The sequence below is a fragment of the Phoenix dactylifera genome, chromosome 4 (genome assembly GCF_051530095.1).
Source record: "Phoenix dactylifera cultivar Ajwa chromosome 4, Ajwa_hap1_PhDact_Kaust_v1.1, whole genome shotgun sequence".
Lineage (NCBI taxonomy): Eukaryota > Viridiplantae > Streptophyta > Magnoliopsida > Arecales > Arecaceae > Phoenix > Phoenix dactylifera.
This window is the reverse complement of record NC_143193.1, coordinates 44532501-44550000: the sequence shown is the minus strand read 5'-3', so window position 1 is coordinate 44550000 and position 17500 is coordinate 44532501. Positions and strand designations below refer to the sequence as shown.

Below are 17500 nucleotides of genomic sequence, written 5' to 3'. Positions count from 1 at the left end.
GCACCACAGACTTCCAAAGTCATAATCATGGGTCATTATTTGCCCTATGCACTACTCTCTCTCATCTATTTGTATGTCGGATGATTGAATTGATAGATAAAGATGTATGGATAGGCTTATGGGCGGTAATTTACTCCGTTCCATTAGGTATCTGATTTGACCTAACTCTAATAAAGCAAGTTTTACCCAACCTGCAGCTAATCTAGAACATATATGGGTAAACAAAAAAAATCTGTCCTAAACTCAACTCAGATATATGTAGCTCTTCACAAAGCTCCTTCCTAAGGTAAAAGATAAAAAATAAAAATGGTAGGTTGAACACTGAAGAATTCTAATACTCAAGTTATTAATAGAAAGCTTGTGTTGGGAGGGGCATGCAAAAAAGACAGATAAAATCCTATATTCTTTTATTACTTACGGCTAATAGAGTTACGTAAATATAAGTACAAGGTCAAATAATTAATACTCTTAAAGTGTTAACTTCTCTCTTGACTTAGACTAATAAGTCTTTCATCTTTGTAGGCCTATTGGAGCTTCAAGACGATCTGACGCTCTGCCTACTGCACTTTTTCATCTTTATTCTAGTATAAGTATTAGAATTGTATTCTATAACATCAAGCCTTCGATAATAAATCCAATGCATCTTATTATCTTATTTTAATTGTAATCTACTAGTAGCTTATATCTTAAGAGTAGGCATAATGTAGCATTCTACCATAGCCCAAGGTTATATGCTTACTGAAGCCCAGCACTACATCCTTTATTCACCTTTGAATGACAGTGTAACAGTAATAAAGTTTTAGAGTTTTAAGCCATCTGGACGTATGCCCCTTTCTAACCTCCCTTCAATTCTTATCATTTCCTTTTCGACTGATCCCAATGCTAGTGGCACGCCTCTGTGCACACTAACTTCATGGCAGTTGAGACTTGATACCTTTTTTCATTGAACAATTGAGTTTTCTAGGATCTCTAGTTCCTTGGCTCTCACCAAGACCGGATAGAAAATGCCCCAAGAGGAATTGTTGTGAGATTGGCAATATTAAAAAAGGATATTTGTGGGCTTAATGAAAAAAAGGGAAACATTTTCATCTAGCAACGACAATTTTAGATTAACTCCACCCGGTAATCTTATGTAGGAGAAAAACCACCCTTTGGTGGTATTTATTTTTTCATGCCAAATTACTTCCAACCAAACCAACCTTGAGAATACAATTCTTGTCAATTTTTGAGACGATCATTTTGATGTTAAGTTTTTCTTGCATGAGTTCACTTTACTAGTATATTTAAAGTTATTAAGAATTATTCATGTCATGTGCTTGAAAATAAATCTCCAAGATTCAAATGCAAAACCTCTTTTCATTTCTAAAAAGAAAAACCACCAAGGTCTTTTTGGTTGGAGTATGTCGGGTTATATGATAATCTAACGATTTTTGGAAATCATTTATCCAGAAAAATGATTGCAAAGAAAAATAATTTTTACTATGTCTTGTTGGTAGAAAAATTACTTTGGAAAAAGAGTACTATATTTGGTTGGACATAATCCTACATGGAAATATGGCCAAATTTTCAAATATGCCCATCAACATAAAATAATTTTTTTTTGTAGCAGGATGGCATTGCCACCTCCAATCAGTTTTTATATGATGACTATAATCACATAGCCTTCTGTATGATGCCATCTACATCTTTAATTTTTTTGCAAATGATGATGCTTGATCTATGGGAGATGCAGCTCATTAGACAAAGTCAAAGCTGCAGATGAGCATGCATGATGGTTGTGTCGATGCATCAACATCTGAATTAGATGGAAGTCCCTGGTCACACCCTGGGTAAAGGTGCAGAACAATCTATACATAAGTAATAGAAACAGTATTATTTTTGTTTTGCAGCTTAGTCCCAAGTGATTGCACAACCAATACAAGCAGAGTGCTCCACTTTCATGACTCTACAAATCCAAACATGAAAACCCATAAATCATAATTACTAAACCTTGTCCCAACTATCAGGATTTGCAAACAAAGGGTCAAAGCAATCTCAGGTTAAGGGTGTAACATATTGACTTTGGTTGCATGGCGGTTAATGTAATCTCAGGTTAAGCTTCAGAGTCAGTAGGGCTCTTATAGCAACAAACTAGACCTAAACCGACGTGAAATTTGGCCTTCCGAGGCCAAATTTCATCCAAATATAGAACGTGGAAGTTGAATCCAACAAGGATAAGGAATTACGGCACTTCCAGGGACCATAACGGTTTACTAAAGATAAGCTAGTCCCCAAGACTTCCACCGGAGCGATTCCGGCAGTGATTACAACCTTTTCGAGCAAAAATGTGACCGTTAGCGCGCGGGTTCAAGTTTGCGAAAGAATCTCAATCACTGCCTCCCCGTGCCCCATATATACTTGAGACGTCAGTCGTTCCTCCTCACCTGATCCTTCTCCCTCTCTGGCTCAAACCCTCGTGCGATCTTTTGCTCCTCAATCCTCTGATCTTCGTCTGAGAATCTTGGGACTCCAAGAAAGGTTGCTGGGACGACAATGCTGCCGCCGGGCTACTTGTTCAGACCGACCGACGAGGTTCTCCTCATCGCCTACCTCAAGAACAAGCTACTTCAATGGCCTCTTCCCTGCGACGTTATCGTGGAGGGTGACGTCTATGGAAGCCGCCCCCAGGACCTGGCCTGTAATTTTCTTGCGATTCCCCATTGTCTTCTTTCTTGATTTAGGGTTTCTAATCCTTTTTTTGGGTTTTCTTGGTTTCTTTCAGTAGAATATCCCATGGCAAACAAGGACTATGAGTGGTTCTTCTTCACGTCTAACCCTCGGAAGCATTCCGGCGCAAGCGAAACCAGTCGTGCATCTCGGCGCGCAGGCCTGGGACGATGGAAGGCCACGAAAGGCATCAAGAAAGTGCTCGATTCCAAGAATAACACCATTGGGTCGAAGCAGAGTTTCTGTTACATGGAACAGAACTGGGACGGTGGCGAAGACAAAAGTATCTGGTTGATGGAGGAGTTCTCTATGCAAAACCTTGAAGGGAGAGGTAGTGCTGGTGTGATAAGGGACACAAACAAGGTGCATATCATCCTAAATATAACTCTCAATGTTCTTGTTTCTGTATCTTTCTTGATTGTAGGAATGGATGTTCTAACGTTGCATCTTTGGTCCTTTCCTTGCAGCTGGATGACTGGGTCATCTGCAAGATTTACTTGACTCCAAAAGCTCGCAAGGCTCACGATGATTTGAAACAATTTGATAGTGCTACATTGGAACCCGCTGCCAAAAGAAGAAGGATAGAGGTGCCGTACTCTTCTCCATCTTTTCTTCTTCTTCGTCGTCTTCTTCTCCTATTAGACTTTTTGTCTGTCTCCTTTGCTCTTATCTGATACCGGTCAACATACAAGAAAAATCAATAAACATAATTAACAGACGGTGAATTCTCAAACTTCTTGATCAGACAATGCAAAACATAACTCTGACATATGGATAGGGCGTGCCTATAAAATCTTTAATAAATCCTATAACGATACGGAAAATAACATATTATAAGAATCCTCTTATCGTATGCCAGCCATTGGATATGAAAAATCCACAAATACAATTACTGAATCTTGTCCCAGTAGTTATCTGGATTAATTTGCAAACACGACATACCTGGCAGATGAAATTGTGCTGTAACAACTTTTTTCCGATTTTGCTGTGTCTCCTTTGCTGACTCCTTCTTATTTGATATTCTGATACCACAGCCAGAATACACGATGGTGCCACCTGGATTTATTTTCCAGCCAACGGATGCGGAGCTCTTGGATTTCTTCCTCAAGGAGAAGCTCCTCCATCAGCCACTTCCATGTGACATAATCAAAGAAGCCGATGTCTATGGAAACCACCCCAGCAACCTTACTGGTAAACAAATTATATATATATATATATATATCAACACCATAATCTCTTCTTTTTCTTATTCTCTATCTATATTTGTTGTAATTAAGGTTCCTAACTCATCATCCTTTTCTTGGGTTCCTTTCTTCAGCTCAAATGGCCATGGCAAATGGAAACTCGGAGTGGTTCTTCTTCACCTGGACCACTCGAAAGCATCCTAATGCAGAAGCCAGCACAAGGGCATCTCGGGTTGCAGGCCAAGGTCGATGGAAATCTACCCAATCGGTGAAGCCGGCGCTCAACAGCGAGGGCCAGGTCATTGGCTCCAAACAAAACTTCAGCTATATGGAACGCACCCCCTTGGGCAAGGAGGAAAAGAGCATCTGGTTGATGGAAGAGTACTCCATCCAGAACCTTAGAAGATGTGGTGGTGCAGCTATGACGATGGACCGAAATAAGGTATTTGCCATGATTCCATAAATATCACACATCTCTTGTTAATAGTTGAGTTGCTAATGAAATATCTTTCATTATTATATTAACTCTGTGCCTCTCATCCTCTATGGCAGCTGGATGACTGGGTTGTTTGCAAAATTTATCTGAGGCCGAGTGCTCGCAAAGAATTGTGTGCTACAGAAGTTCCTACAATGGAAAGCAGAGAGCTGGAGGTGCAAGAAATATGGTATCAACCTTTTGTAGTACCAATCGAGGATAGCATGATTTCTCAGCCAGCTGGCAATACCCTCCTGCAGATCACTGAAGGATTGGACCAAGAGGTGGAGTTCTGTTCTTGTAAGTCGCATGATAGCTCACTACAATATCCATCTCTTGATGAGCTACAAAAGAATTTTGAATCACCACCAGCTGATAAGATCCTCCAACAATTCGCTGATGCGCTCGATAAAAACTCTAATGTTTTGCAATTGCCGACTTCTGATGAGCTAAAAAAGATTTATCTGAGGCCGAGTGCTCGCAAAGAATTATGTGGTACAGAAGTTTCTACAATGAAAAACAGAGAGCTGGAGGTGCAAGAAATATGGTATCAACCTTTTGTATTACCAATCCAGCAGATCATTGAAGGATTGGACCAAGAGGTGGAGTTTTGTTCCTGTAAGTCACATGATAGCTTACTACAGTATCCATTTCCTGATGAGCTACAAGAGAATTTTAAATCACTACCAGCTGATAAGATCCTCCAACAATTCGCTGATGCGCCTGATACAAACTCTGATATTCTGCAATTGCCGACTCTTGATGAGCTAGAAAAGATTTTTGAATCACCACTAGCTGATGAGATTCTCCAACAATTTGCTGATGCACCCGATGAAGGCGTTGGTGTTGAGCAACATGACATGATGAGCTTTTCTCCACCTTGTTCTACATAGGTTATGATTTTTTATATCATGAAATATATTTATGATTATTTTGTAGTTGAAAATATTGCCTATTTACGTTGAGTTTGTAATTATTTTTTCCAAGTTTTACATGGCAAGAAATAAACAAATTATGCACTTCACAACCAATATTAAGCATTGCATTGGCTACTAACATAACACAAACCATATTTTATATCCAATCCAGTTACTAGTGCAATCAAGGATGCTAGTGCACCTGGACCTAAAACTAGAGCACGTTGTGGATGGTTGGCCATGCTGAGAATATTCAAGCTAGCCCCCAAAAACAGAATACGAGGCATGTTGGCTCAGCTCAGGCCGAATCACATCTTTGCAAGCTCATAAGTATTCAAGAAATGAAGCTGAGACCAATTGGAAATGATTTTGTCCCTGTCCATTTTAGTTTAGTTTGAATAGTTCATTTCTGTCAGTCAAAGTAAATCAAGTATGAATGTGAATGCCCACCTGAAACATTAATGTTTCATGTTGCATGCATCTGCCATTCTAATTTGAGTAATGCATCTGCCATGCAAGAAGTTCCTCCTGCCGGCTTGCAGGGGCAGATTGATGCAACCTAGTAGAATTGATGTAAAACAAAGATTAGTTCAATCGCAACACGCCAGCATCACATAGACCTGACAAGCTTGTTGGGTGACTAACCATCAGGAATCATTTAAAGGTAACTAAACATCAAACTGCAGAAAATGTTCAATAGACTCAAGTTATGAACAGCTTATAACGAGGTAAAAGAATTGTGAGCAACGAGACAATTAAAGAGATTGGTCTTCAATGAGTGTATTCAGCTTGCTTTTAAGGAGAGTTCATATCAAACAAGGGGCCATGAAAAAACAGCCGAATGTAAGGTTTAAAAACAAATCAAGAAAAAGAGAAAAAAAAAAAACAACGGTACAAGGAGATAGCATAAACAATGAAAATCCTTAAAAATCATCCTTTTCAAATGCTGAGATCCAATATGTGCACATAATCCACACTTATTCTCATTCTCTGACAGGATTTCAAATATTTTTGCTTTATTTTCAACATTTGAACATTTTTTAGCACAATAACTAGTGAAACATGTTAAAAGATTCAGTATCCTTGAGAATCTAGCTTGCATAATATCGGCATAGGAACAAAATGACAAGGAGAAGCATTTTCCACTAGGAACAGATTAAGTCCTAAGACATCTTCTTGTAAAATTACAGTTCATCCATACAACATTAAATGAGTCGTGTTGTAACATTATTCTGAAGCAAGCACCCTGCGAAAGTTCCTCCTGAACTTGTTTAAGTGCAGCACCACCCATGACGGTGAATTTAGATGGAAACTCGTAATATACCTTGATTTTTGTCATCTCTTAATATACATTGCCCTGAAGTACCAATTCTTTGTTACCTATAGAACAAGACAAAATCATTATATTATTTTCTGTGTCATATGATTTTCTTCATGCAAGGAATGCAAAGTTTAACTAACCATACCTTTTGGAACCAACTCTACATCAGTCACAGTTAAATCAATTCCTCGTCACATCCAGGATCACCTCACTGCACAAACACACCCCCAAAAAGTAGCAAAGAAATGGTTACAATGACATCATTGTGAAGCACGCACACTGTGAAAATTTCAACTAAGGATTGTTTACAATATAGCTCATTGACACACCTAATTAAATTACACATTCCATCCATACAACATTAAACAAAACAAAGATATAATGTTGGAGTGAAGCACATCCCATGAAAAATTCTTTGTGAGCTTGCTTACAGTGTAGCACCATGGAAACTAGTACTGTAAATCTTTTTCACAACTTCCATCTACTCACTCTGCAACAACCCGACTGCCCGCCCCCAGCCCCAGCCCCCATGGAAAAAAAGGAAAGTCTCCATAAAAATCTTTGCATCCATAGTGCTTTAATTATAGCATTAAAGTCCTGCTTTCCTACAATGTAATAGTTTCTGACCTTGTTTTCTTTAAAGGTTCACTCTCATCCAACATCCACATCTCCACTAAACAGGCTTGTATAAATGCTTAGCTCCCAACTATTTTGACCACACATTTCCAATCTCATTGTCACCCATAACTTAAAAAAACAATAAGCTTTATCCTATTTATTAATGGTACACCATTCATACAAATTCCAGCACATCTTCACGGCTTCTCACTCCTTTCTTCTCACTTTCAGGAATCTAGACACCCGTCAGTTTATCACTATTGCACTCCTCATCAGGACTTCATTATACTTCACCATAGCAACAAATTAGTTCTACACCACTTCATTCTCTAGAAGTCTAGAATGTTGTCTCAATGATATCCTTAATCACAAGGGCTAGGAAGCATCCCTAGATGATTGATATGGAACTCTACAGGGGATATGATTTCAATTTATGGGTGGATCCCATCAAACTACCCTGACAAGATAAGGCTCCAAAACACCCAATAGTCCGTTGGTGAATACCCCCTAGAATTAGCAAAGGGGGAAAAAAGAAGCAGAATATTATTAAATTTTATTAATTGATCAGTCAAACATATTTTACTTGAATGTGGGCATAAACCAATACACAACAACATTTAATGTAGTAGATCTGAAGTATGTGTGGAAAAAAACAAGGGCTGAAATCCAACCCTTGTCTGGAAACACCACAAATAATATCACCAGTGCAATCTCACCACAATTACTGAAACTTGTTCCCTCATTGACACTCTTAATGTTATTGCTATTATATGACTATTATATGTTTTTTCCTTTTCTATTTAAGACATTGGCAGATTCCTTTTCTTCTATATGCATCTTTTTATTCATCGCATTTCTTAAAAAAAAAAAAAAGGCACCCTAGCGCACAAGGCTCCTAATATTGCAGGGTATGGGTGTGCAAAGAGGCTGTTTCCATTTTTCGAACCCATAAACCCATATTAGATTGGAGCAACCTTAACATTGCTCTAAGGCCCAACCCCAATATCATTCCTAAATAATGTAATTTAAGATCCATGCCACCAAGCTCAATATTGTCTCCGTCTAATCAAACTAGACCAAGCAGTGGAGATGCCACTATCCAGTAGATCACAAATTGAATTCCATATAATTGAAGCAGTCTTGTGCATCGTCTTTGGATGAATTGCTACAAAATAATCACATTTTCATGAAGTCTTCATCTTTAATAAAATTTAAAGTATGCTCTTAATGGACTTTAGCAACCAGCATCTTTTTTTCATGAGAGAAACGAATCCATAGGTTCCCCTACAATACGGCAAATCTCATTTCATTAAAATAATGAATGAAAAAGGTGAGATCAGATACTTACCCTTTCAATCTTTCACAATTTAAGCCACTTTGGTTTAGCCGGCTTCTTCTCAGGTGGCTTAGGATCAGGTACAGCAGGGGACGTCCGCACTGCTGGAGGTTCTAGTTCAGAAGTGACAGGATCCGCCTTTTCAGAAGTAAAATCCAATCCATTCAAAGACAAGATATCATCACGAAGGTAAGGCCCTGTCTTTGCAACTGCACTATCAGACTCTTTATTTGCCATAACAACACATGGCAAATTATTTGATGAACATTTGATGACTATGCAAAAGATTCATGGGAAGTACTATATGAAATAAATTATAAAAAGGCAGCAAGATCCTGTCTTAACTTCATAATTACCATTAAAACTGGTATTACTTAAAAATGTGAATATCTAGTTAAAAGAAATGCTCTACGAAGTGTAATAATAGGTCAAATTTATTGATCTTTTTATCTTAGTTGGAGGTAACAAAATTAAGAGTAACAGCAACAACATGAAGCTTTTTATAATTATAATCAGATAAGCTAGTAGAACAAGAAGCATGGTGCCAAGTCAACAACCCAAAACATCATCTAGTTTGGACTTTTTATAGTTAAATGTTAAATAGCCTATTTCGGACAAAGAAGCTAAATATATCTTACATGGGTAAGTGTGATCAAACTGGTAATTACAATCACCTACAAATTTGTACGATTATCAGATTTTAAGGAATTAACGAATGCTATCATCATCTGGTTTGGACTTTCTATAGTTAAATGTTAAGCCTAAGACAAAGAAACTACACATATATTACATGGGTAAGTGTGATCATATGGGTAATTAAAATCACCTACAAAATTTGCATGATTATCAGATTTTGATGCTATCTTAGGAATTCGGGAATAAGGGTAAGCCCTGGTGTAATGGTAAGGTTGCTCCATTGTAACCTGGAAGTCCCGAGTTTGAAACACAGAAATAGCCTCTCTATATGCAGAGGTAAGGCTGCATAAATTTGACCCTCTCCAGACCCCACAATGGCAAGAGCCTTGTGCACTAGGCCGCCCTTTTATCTTGGAATTTCGAAATAAAGTGACAAACATAGAGGTAGGTAATGCAAATAGCTACTAGAGTTAAATGCTTGAAACAATAAGAGTTTCCGATTATTGAAAGAGAGAGAGCGAGTTTATTCTTTACAAGGATATACTTATAGAAGATTTGACTAACTTGAACCTATATTTTTTGACTATAAAACAAGACATTGAATATAACATATGAAGAAAAGGAGCTTATTTGCACACACAAACCACATACTATTCTAATATGACCAAAGTTCCTTGAATAATACACTACACATTATCACAAGTACATCATAGTGCAAGGCTATAAGCTAAGCAGCTTCCCGAACTGTGGCAGGGGTTCAGGTGCTCACAGACCAGTCTGAGGCCACCCAGCTACACCTGCTACACCCAAAGCCTAGTCTCATATATGTAAACAGTAAACCACTTATGCAACAAAGTTTGACAAAATTGGTTGCACTAAAACATAATGGACTGTTGATAATTGATTCACCGTTTAAGTAAAAAGAGTAAACCTTTTGGCAGGTCATAAGAAAAGTAAACTATAGCTCCAGGAGCAAAGCTAGCTGAATAGAAATCCTTTGAAGTGTCTTTGATTCGCTCCTTTGGAGGAGTGGTATCTGCAGAGAGACAAATACAGTGATTTTATGCATGCATAGACATGAATAGTCATTTAATTATCTATGTGAACATGTAAGCATAACCCAACTAGAAGATAAAAATGCTCGGATTTCTCTGATTCCAAGTTATTCATGCAGACATCCATTACAATCAATAATTTTTCAAACATAAAATGCATAATTTAAATCATAGTTGAACCACAAATATGACATGACAACTCAAAGACAATCATTTAAAAGTACATCACTATCTATCTTCAAGTTTTGATAAAGTTGTTAACAAGGCTAGCAATCTTGGTACCAGACCTTATACCAGTACCAGCTTGGTACAGAATCAGTGCGCTTGGTATGGGGATTGGTTCAACATACCAGTATGGTAATGGGCTTGTCTTGGCCGGTTCAAGCTATTCATGCATTAGGGATAACCTCCTCTGAGCCCGGCCAACTAACAGTTATAAATCAACAGCCTTTCTAAAATTTTGGTGGCTGTCAACCAAATTGATTTGAACAATGAGCAGGTAAAGAGTACAAAAAAGGAGAAGATGGAAAAGGATTATAAAGAAAGTATAGCTAATTGTGGAGGGGAAAAAATAATTTTTTGTGAAAACAAAGATCTAAGATGATATGCTACAAAATGTACATAAGACAATTAGTTCTTTATTTAACATGATAAATGGAAGGAGGATAAGCAGCTACATTAAGAAGTTGGTGGTAGTGGGTATGAAAGTTGATAAAAAGAAAAAGATTTTTCTTTATATTAGTTATTCATGTATCTAGCTTTTCGTAATAGTTGTCAAAGACAAGAACGTAGAACCTGAGAATTTACATTTTAGGTGAATGACTAAAAATGCTTTAGAGGAACTAGAAAATGTATCTTACAAAAAGCAAGTGAATGATTCTGCATGTTTAAAAGGAAAATGAAAAAGATTCAGGTAAACCTACTAGACTAACTTCACATTGAAGCTCGCATTGATATTGCTCAACAATCTTTAGTAAGTCATCAACTAATAATCAAAAGTAACAAAAGTTCATGAGGAGGATTCAGTATATTATAAAGAATAACTCGGCATTAATTTTTGAGAAAGAGGCAAAAAAACAGCCATATGGCCCACCATGCGGGCTTCGTTTCAAATTAAGGATTTTAGTTCCTTTATTTTTTTCAATGGATAAATATGAAAAAATCTTATTACATCATATACTTGCAAAGTTCAGTATCTATTTCAAGGGTAATAACCTAAAATTTTATAAATACAAATGAATTTCACATCAATATGAAAGAGTATTAAAATATCATAAAGAAAATTTTAGTGATTATTCACGAATGAGGAAAAAAAATATACTGACATTGAATATGTCTTCATACAATGACAAATTGTTTTACATTTGTTTATCTATGTAACTAAATCAGATAGTGCTTACATAAATAGAATGGCAGGTCTGGTCGAGCAACAACTTTCATGAGAAGATGCATCAAGCTTTCAATTTTCTCCGATGGCTGAAATTTTGCCTCAAGAATGTAATTATCAGGGAAGCGAACCCTAATTACAGCCTACACAAACATAAATAGAAAGAAAATTAATTTGAAAAATCATAAATTACACATTGGCAAACCAAGTCCACCATCTAGAAGGAAATCTGCCAAATGGTCCAAATTTGCAAATCTGCCTTGCTATTAGCATATGATCTATTTAGTTAATTAACATGGTCTAAAACATAATTGTTGGTGCAATATGACTTCTATACAATCCACATCACTAGATAAGTGGGGAAAAAACTATTTAACCAAATTGGTTGTGGTCAGTCCAGCACGAAGAGCTAGCTTTCCAGACTGCTATCCCCTAGATGTTGAACCAACTCGAATCAGTTGTAGGCTAGGCTTAGCTGCTCCAGCAACAGGTGTGCTCAAATGTAGACCTCATCACTGACCCCACAGTGCCTTGTGGCTAAGATCCATCTCCTGGAGCACCAACACCACCACCACCACCAAGACATAGCCCTCCAAATGATTGCTCTAGCAAGATCTTCACCATTTATGCTGGCAATTTTTCAACCAAGAGCCCATCAGAGAGGTTCTCATCACTAGCACTGAAGAAGTAGAGATTTCGGAAGGGTCCTAGACCTAAGATCTTGCTAGTGAGGTTGTTCAATTGGAGCTCCGACCACTGGAGCAAGGAGCGCTGTCGAGCATGGTGAGCTCAGGTCGAAGAGGAAGTTGTTATAGAGTTCCTTGAGGGCAGAGGCAAAGGGCAAGGATGGGGATCTCATTGGAGGAGGCATCGTGAGAGAGGATGATGATGGAGACATGGGCGAGACCGGTAGGGAATGGTCGGGGGTGCAAGGCCGGCAAGGCAGTTGCTGGCAAGGTTGAGGGACTCAACGAAAGAGAGGGCCCGAACTGAGGGAGAAAGGGAGTCGGAGTAGCCAGCCAAGTCAAAATCAAGCTCAATCACACAAAGGAGGCCCCCAATGTTGCAAGTGCCGATTGAAGGCTGCTAATGTTGAAGGTGTCATAGTGGAGTCTGCAAGTAAAGCGGGGGCCAAAGGCGGCATCATATTTTCTTATAGCCTATATTGACATCATTAGTGGGGGAAAAACTCTCTAATTATTGAAGGGTAAAATAGTCAAATAGCCACTTACCATTAAGTTTCGAACCATCATTGCATTGAAGTTAAGTAGAACTGCACACAAGTTAACTAGAAGTGCCGATTTGCATGTTTTTCGTCATTTTGTGATATAAATGGAATTTCGAGTTTTCAAGCAATAAACATGCAAATAAGCATTTTTGAGAGAATATATAGAAAAGATACACTTACAAATAGTGGAAAACTTTTCTTGTAAAAAAATTTCTAAAAGCACAGTTTATACGCCTCCATCATTATCAAGTGGAACAAACATATTAGCCCTAGTGATGTCACATATTTCAATAATCCCCATCTCATAAAATTAATCTATAGAGAGTTGTTTGTTAGTCCCATCTAGAAATAGCAAAACTCGATTCTAATGCATTTTTATATGAATCGCAACAAATTTCAAGTTCACATGAGGCATACCAAGGCTGTATGCAAACCTAGTAATTGATTTAGATAGCTTTGCTCCATGCTTCAAAATCATTCAGAAGTCCCGAAGGCCTGTAGAGTGGGGGTGATTGTTGCGGTACCTATTGATGCTAAAGACATTGATCCTCCATTCAAAACACTTCCTCTTTAACTGTTCTCCATCTCAAATTATGTTTCTGACAATCTACAATGAGTATGAAGATAGAAAATAAGTAGCTTCATAAATGTAAGACATATTCAAGACTTTTGATTCAAATGAATCTTCCTCAGAGTTCACAACTGTTCTGTGATCGTATTCTTAAAATTCATTCTCCTTTTGTTGTTATGTTCTATTAAATCAGTCATCTGTTTCACTTCTCCAATAAGTACGATTGAGCAACTTCACTAAAAATATTCACCTGGCATTGGCTCCAAAGGTCCCTTTGTTCATTTTCATCCTCATACCGAGCAATTAAAGTTGTTATATAAACTTGATATTCCATATTGAATACTTCAGTCCACCACCACTTTTCTTAACAAGACTCATTATTCAAGGGCTAAACATTTGAAATCATCTTGAATTCAAAGTCTCGATTTCCAGTGCATGATTATGTTGACGAGGATGCCATTTATAAAGCTAGCCCTTTTTATTAATAAGGGTGTATTTATGTTTTAAAAGATACAAAATCCTGGGAAACAAAAGGCACATGCAGAAATGAGCTGGAGAAGCAATATAAATTTCAGGAAAATATGACAAAAGTTAGGCAGTATAAGCTAGTGTTAATTGACAAAGAAAGAAAGAAGAAACATAATTGGGATACTCATCTTTTACAAGTCCTTGTATGTACAAGTACCTTAGTGATACTTGCCCTGCGGGCTGCTGCCTCTGCTTCCCGCATTTTACGGGTCTTTAGAATTTGGGATTGGGCTGTTCAAAGTTTTTTTTACCATGAACACCATATATTGAAGATGGTAGAACTAAATGAGCAAAAACAAAATTGATTTCCAATATGCAAGCAGTACAGAGATAGTGCTAAAGAGTCCTAAGAAAAATTTATGGATTGTAGCATCATGTTCTAATCCATAAAGACAAGCCAAATTCAGTGGATTCTGAAAACTTCAAAACTACTGCTTGGAGTAGAAATCTAGTGCCAAATTACAGCGAAAGTAACCTTTCAGTGTCAACATTACCTCCTATTCTGTCTGGCATGATTCGATAATAATCTTTAGGAGTAAGATCATAGAAATGGTCCGGTTCCTCTGCACAGACAATCAACAGTTAATATCATGCACACAATGTAAAGGTGCAATTCTTAAAATTGTTAATAATATGATATCCCTTACAATAAAATGAAAAACAGTTGAAAACATATTCCCACAGACATGGTGCAAAAACAATTCACCGGCTCCAAAATGCACAAGATAGTTTGGATTCTTTCAAAGCAGATATGACTGTATCTGGGGAAAAACTGGAACAAACACTATACAAGGTTTGAATATGATACTAAAAAAGGTAGATACCACTTGAAGAAGCAGATATTTCTTTCGATGCTGCGGAATTTGCTGAGTTTGTGAATATGCGTATCTCATGACCAAGTTCTTCTGCCACAGCCAAAAGTTTGGCCTGAAAGTAATCCAATAGGAAGTTACAATCATTAGATATTCTCAAAGAATCAAGGAACCATGAGTAATTACACCAATGCACAGACATCACAATAAACATTCAAAATATAAATGCAAATCTGACAGAGGTTTACCAATGAAAGTTAAAAGTGACATAAGATGCCCTGTTTGCATTTGAGAATTATCAAATTAACACTCCTAAGAGCAACACACGGTTTAAAACTTCTGAGTCACGTGGAGGCTCAAATGTATATGGAAGTAAAAAAAATGATTTTATTGACTGGGCAAGAAAAACTGGACGGGGCCAAACATGCCACCAAGAAAATGAACAGAGATCCTTGCTTGCATCCACCAAGATATCATCAAGTTCTCTATGCAGGGGTTATTTGTTATCATAAACTAGCAGCAGCAGCAGACTATGGGCTCAATTTGATTGCTCAGCCCACCTTCCTTCTAACATGAATATCTCAGCCAGAAACTAAGTTAAAATCAAATAATGTCTATCCAGAAAGTAAGCAAAAATACCCTAAAGATTCCCATCAATCTGTCGATTCTTCTAGATTTTAGCAGCAGCACAACCGTAGCTCGTTTCTCTACCCTATAACTCATAAATACAAGTGAAGAACGCATGATTTCAAAGCCAAACTCAGAAAAACGTCGAACTTTCCAAATCCCCTAATGAATGGTTGTTTTTGTTTGGCCCGATTATATCTATCCTATTCAATACTGTAAACATATCGAGCAACGCATCGATCAATCTCTTTTCCTTTCGGGCAAAACCGAATTTCAATCACAAACCCAACAAATTAGAATACAGAATTTCGCCTAATATCCAAGAAAACAAACCCTAGGTTTGTGGAGGCTAGAGATTGCAACCTGAGTACACAAGGACAAGCATCCGAAGTAGAATCTAGAAAACAAATAGATCGATCTCAAGGTTCAAGAAAGAACGATTGATTCGAGAGAGACTAAGAAGGGGAGAGAAGATCCACCCTATTTTTGGTTGATACTTGAAGCCATCCTTATGACCGTCACATTGCCCACGGCCGCCATGTTATTGAATGTTGATGGCATTGACTCGACAATCCGATCTTCAAACACTTCAGATGAAGATGTGTTGATGGGTGCCAATAGTGCTTAACATTTTTCCATAGTGAGGAAGAAAAAAAAAAAAAAAAAAAAAGGAAAGAATGAATTTTGGAGAAGAGGAAAGAAAAGAGAAGAGATGTTGAAAGAAAGAGGAAGAATTAGGGCTTGGATGGCTACTGCTAGGCCGGCTAACAAGCACCGAGCAATGCCATCCATTTGATATCAAATTGGCATGAAAATAGGCCCAAATGATGAGCTCAAAACCATTTTCTCAATTTTTTTTTCTTTTTTTGTTGTCTTAACAAATATAACTCTAATATAATCTCATTAAGCTTTGTAACTAAGATTCAACGAGGCCTAAGATGTTGTTATTTACCAAATTTGAGCCTAAAAGGCTCAATTCCAAGGTTGGAAATGGGGAAGCAATGGAGAGCGATAATGGTGGCTCGACTATAGCTTAAAGCTCCAAGGTGCCCTCAGAGGTAAGATGACATCTTCGAGATCAATGATAAATTAATTACATGAGAAACTTGATGAGCGTAAGCCACTTTCAAACTAGAGCCCTATACTGAAGGGTAGGGAAGGGGGGGGGGGGTGTGAGAGAGAGAGAGAGAGGTATATTATTCTCTATAATCATTAGACTCTCAAACCTTATAATGGCTCATAGTCTGATCACAATAAGGATTGCCAAATAGATTGCTAACTTTAAGTCTATCTTCCTTCGGGGGTGTATGGAGCCAAGCGACCTACTTGGACAGCAATAAAGAAGGATTAATTTATATCGTTTGTTGATTAGGTTTAGCAAGATAAGATCTAAAACATGTTTTTGCTATTTTGCTCTTACTTTGCAATATCGTAACATTTCAAAACATACAGTTTGACTAAACTTATGCAAAAGTTATCAATCACACTTTGGGGCAAATTTGCTGAGGAATTTGATGAAAACATTATTTATAAGAAGAAAAAATTCAGTTATAATCATTTTTGTTAGCATGATCATTAACACGTATAGATGCAATTTTCTTCTATTATTTCCAAAAAAATTATTTATTCTACATACTTACAAAATGCAATCTTTTTAAAAAATTTAGGGAAACCATGTTTATCTATATCCTCTACATCAAAGTATTATATGAACGTACAAAAGAAATTGTTGAGTACATAGACAGGTCACTTTTCAAAATATTTGTTAATCAAATTCTGCTGATATTGACATTATATATTATCATCCGAGCATACACACAAATTAATGCACAATCTGCATACATCGATGAGTTCGATTACATTTACAGCATAGAAACAACAAATTATTCTTGATCCTTAGCAAGAAGCAACCACCAATAGAAAAAAAAATAAAGATTTGCTGAAATTAAATCCAAATGAATTTCATGTATGATAAAAAAAATAAATATGGTTTTCATCATTATTCTCTAGCATCATCTTTCTTGCTATTACAATAGTGATTAATATTTTGAATATCAGGTAATTTGATTTCGGTGTTATCGTGTTATAACAATAACTTC

At 37.2% G+C, this 17500-nt stretch overlaps 1 protein-coding gene across 4 annotated transcripts; it reads right to left on the bottom strand.

Annotated features, from left to right (window-relative positions):
* Positions 1-6278: 6278 nt before the first annotated feature.
* Positions 6279-16184, bottom strand: LOC148714091 (plant UBX domain-containing protein 1-like). Of its 4 annotated transcripts, none has more exons than XR_016400288.1 (9): positions 15414-16184; positions 14787-14889; positions 14457-14525; positions 14120-14193; positions 11649-11778; positions 10125-10229; positions 8570-9990; positions 6749-6814; positions 6279-6662 (listed from the first exon to the last, which is right to left on the bottom strand). XR_016400288.1 is itself a non-coding variant. In XM_089930136.1 (8 exons), the coding sequence occupies exons 1-7, from the start codon at positions 15516-15518 to the stop codon at positions 8582-8584; spliced, it is 759 nt and encodes a 252-aa protein (XP_089786262.1). In that variant the 5' UTR covers positions 15519-16181; the 3' UTR covers positions 6748-6814; positions 8570-8581. The 4 variants fall into 4 exon arrangements, 1 of the variants encoding a protein (XP_089786262.1); XR_016400287.1 differs by having other exon boundaries at positions 8570-8754; positions 15414-16181; XR_016400289.1 differs by lacking the exon at positions 8570-9990 and having other exon boundaries at positions 15414-16182.
* Between the last annotated feature and the right edge of the window lie 1316 nt (positions 16185-17500).

Bases quoted from the DNA above. Each gene is read 5' to 3' on its own strand.
- LOC148714091 (XM_089930136.1), bottom strand. From the start codon at position 15,518: ATGCGTTCTTCACTTGTATTTATGAGTTATAGGGTAGAGAAACGAGCT. The intron at 14,890-15,413 runs GTATTTTTGCTT...GATTACTTTCAG, and splicing joins GATTGATGGGAATCTTTAGG to GCCAAACTTTTGGCTGTGGC. The intron at 14,526-14,786 runs GTATCTACCTTT...TTGTCTGTGCAG, and splicing joins AATATCTGCTTCTTCAAGTG to AGGAACCGGACCATTTCTAT.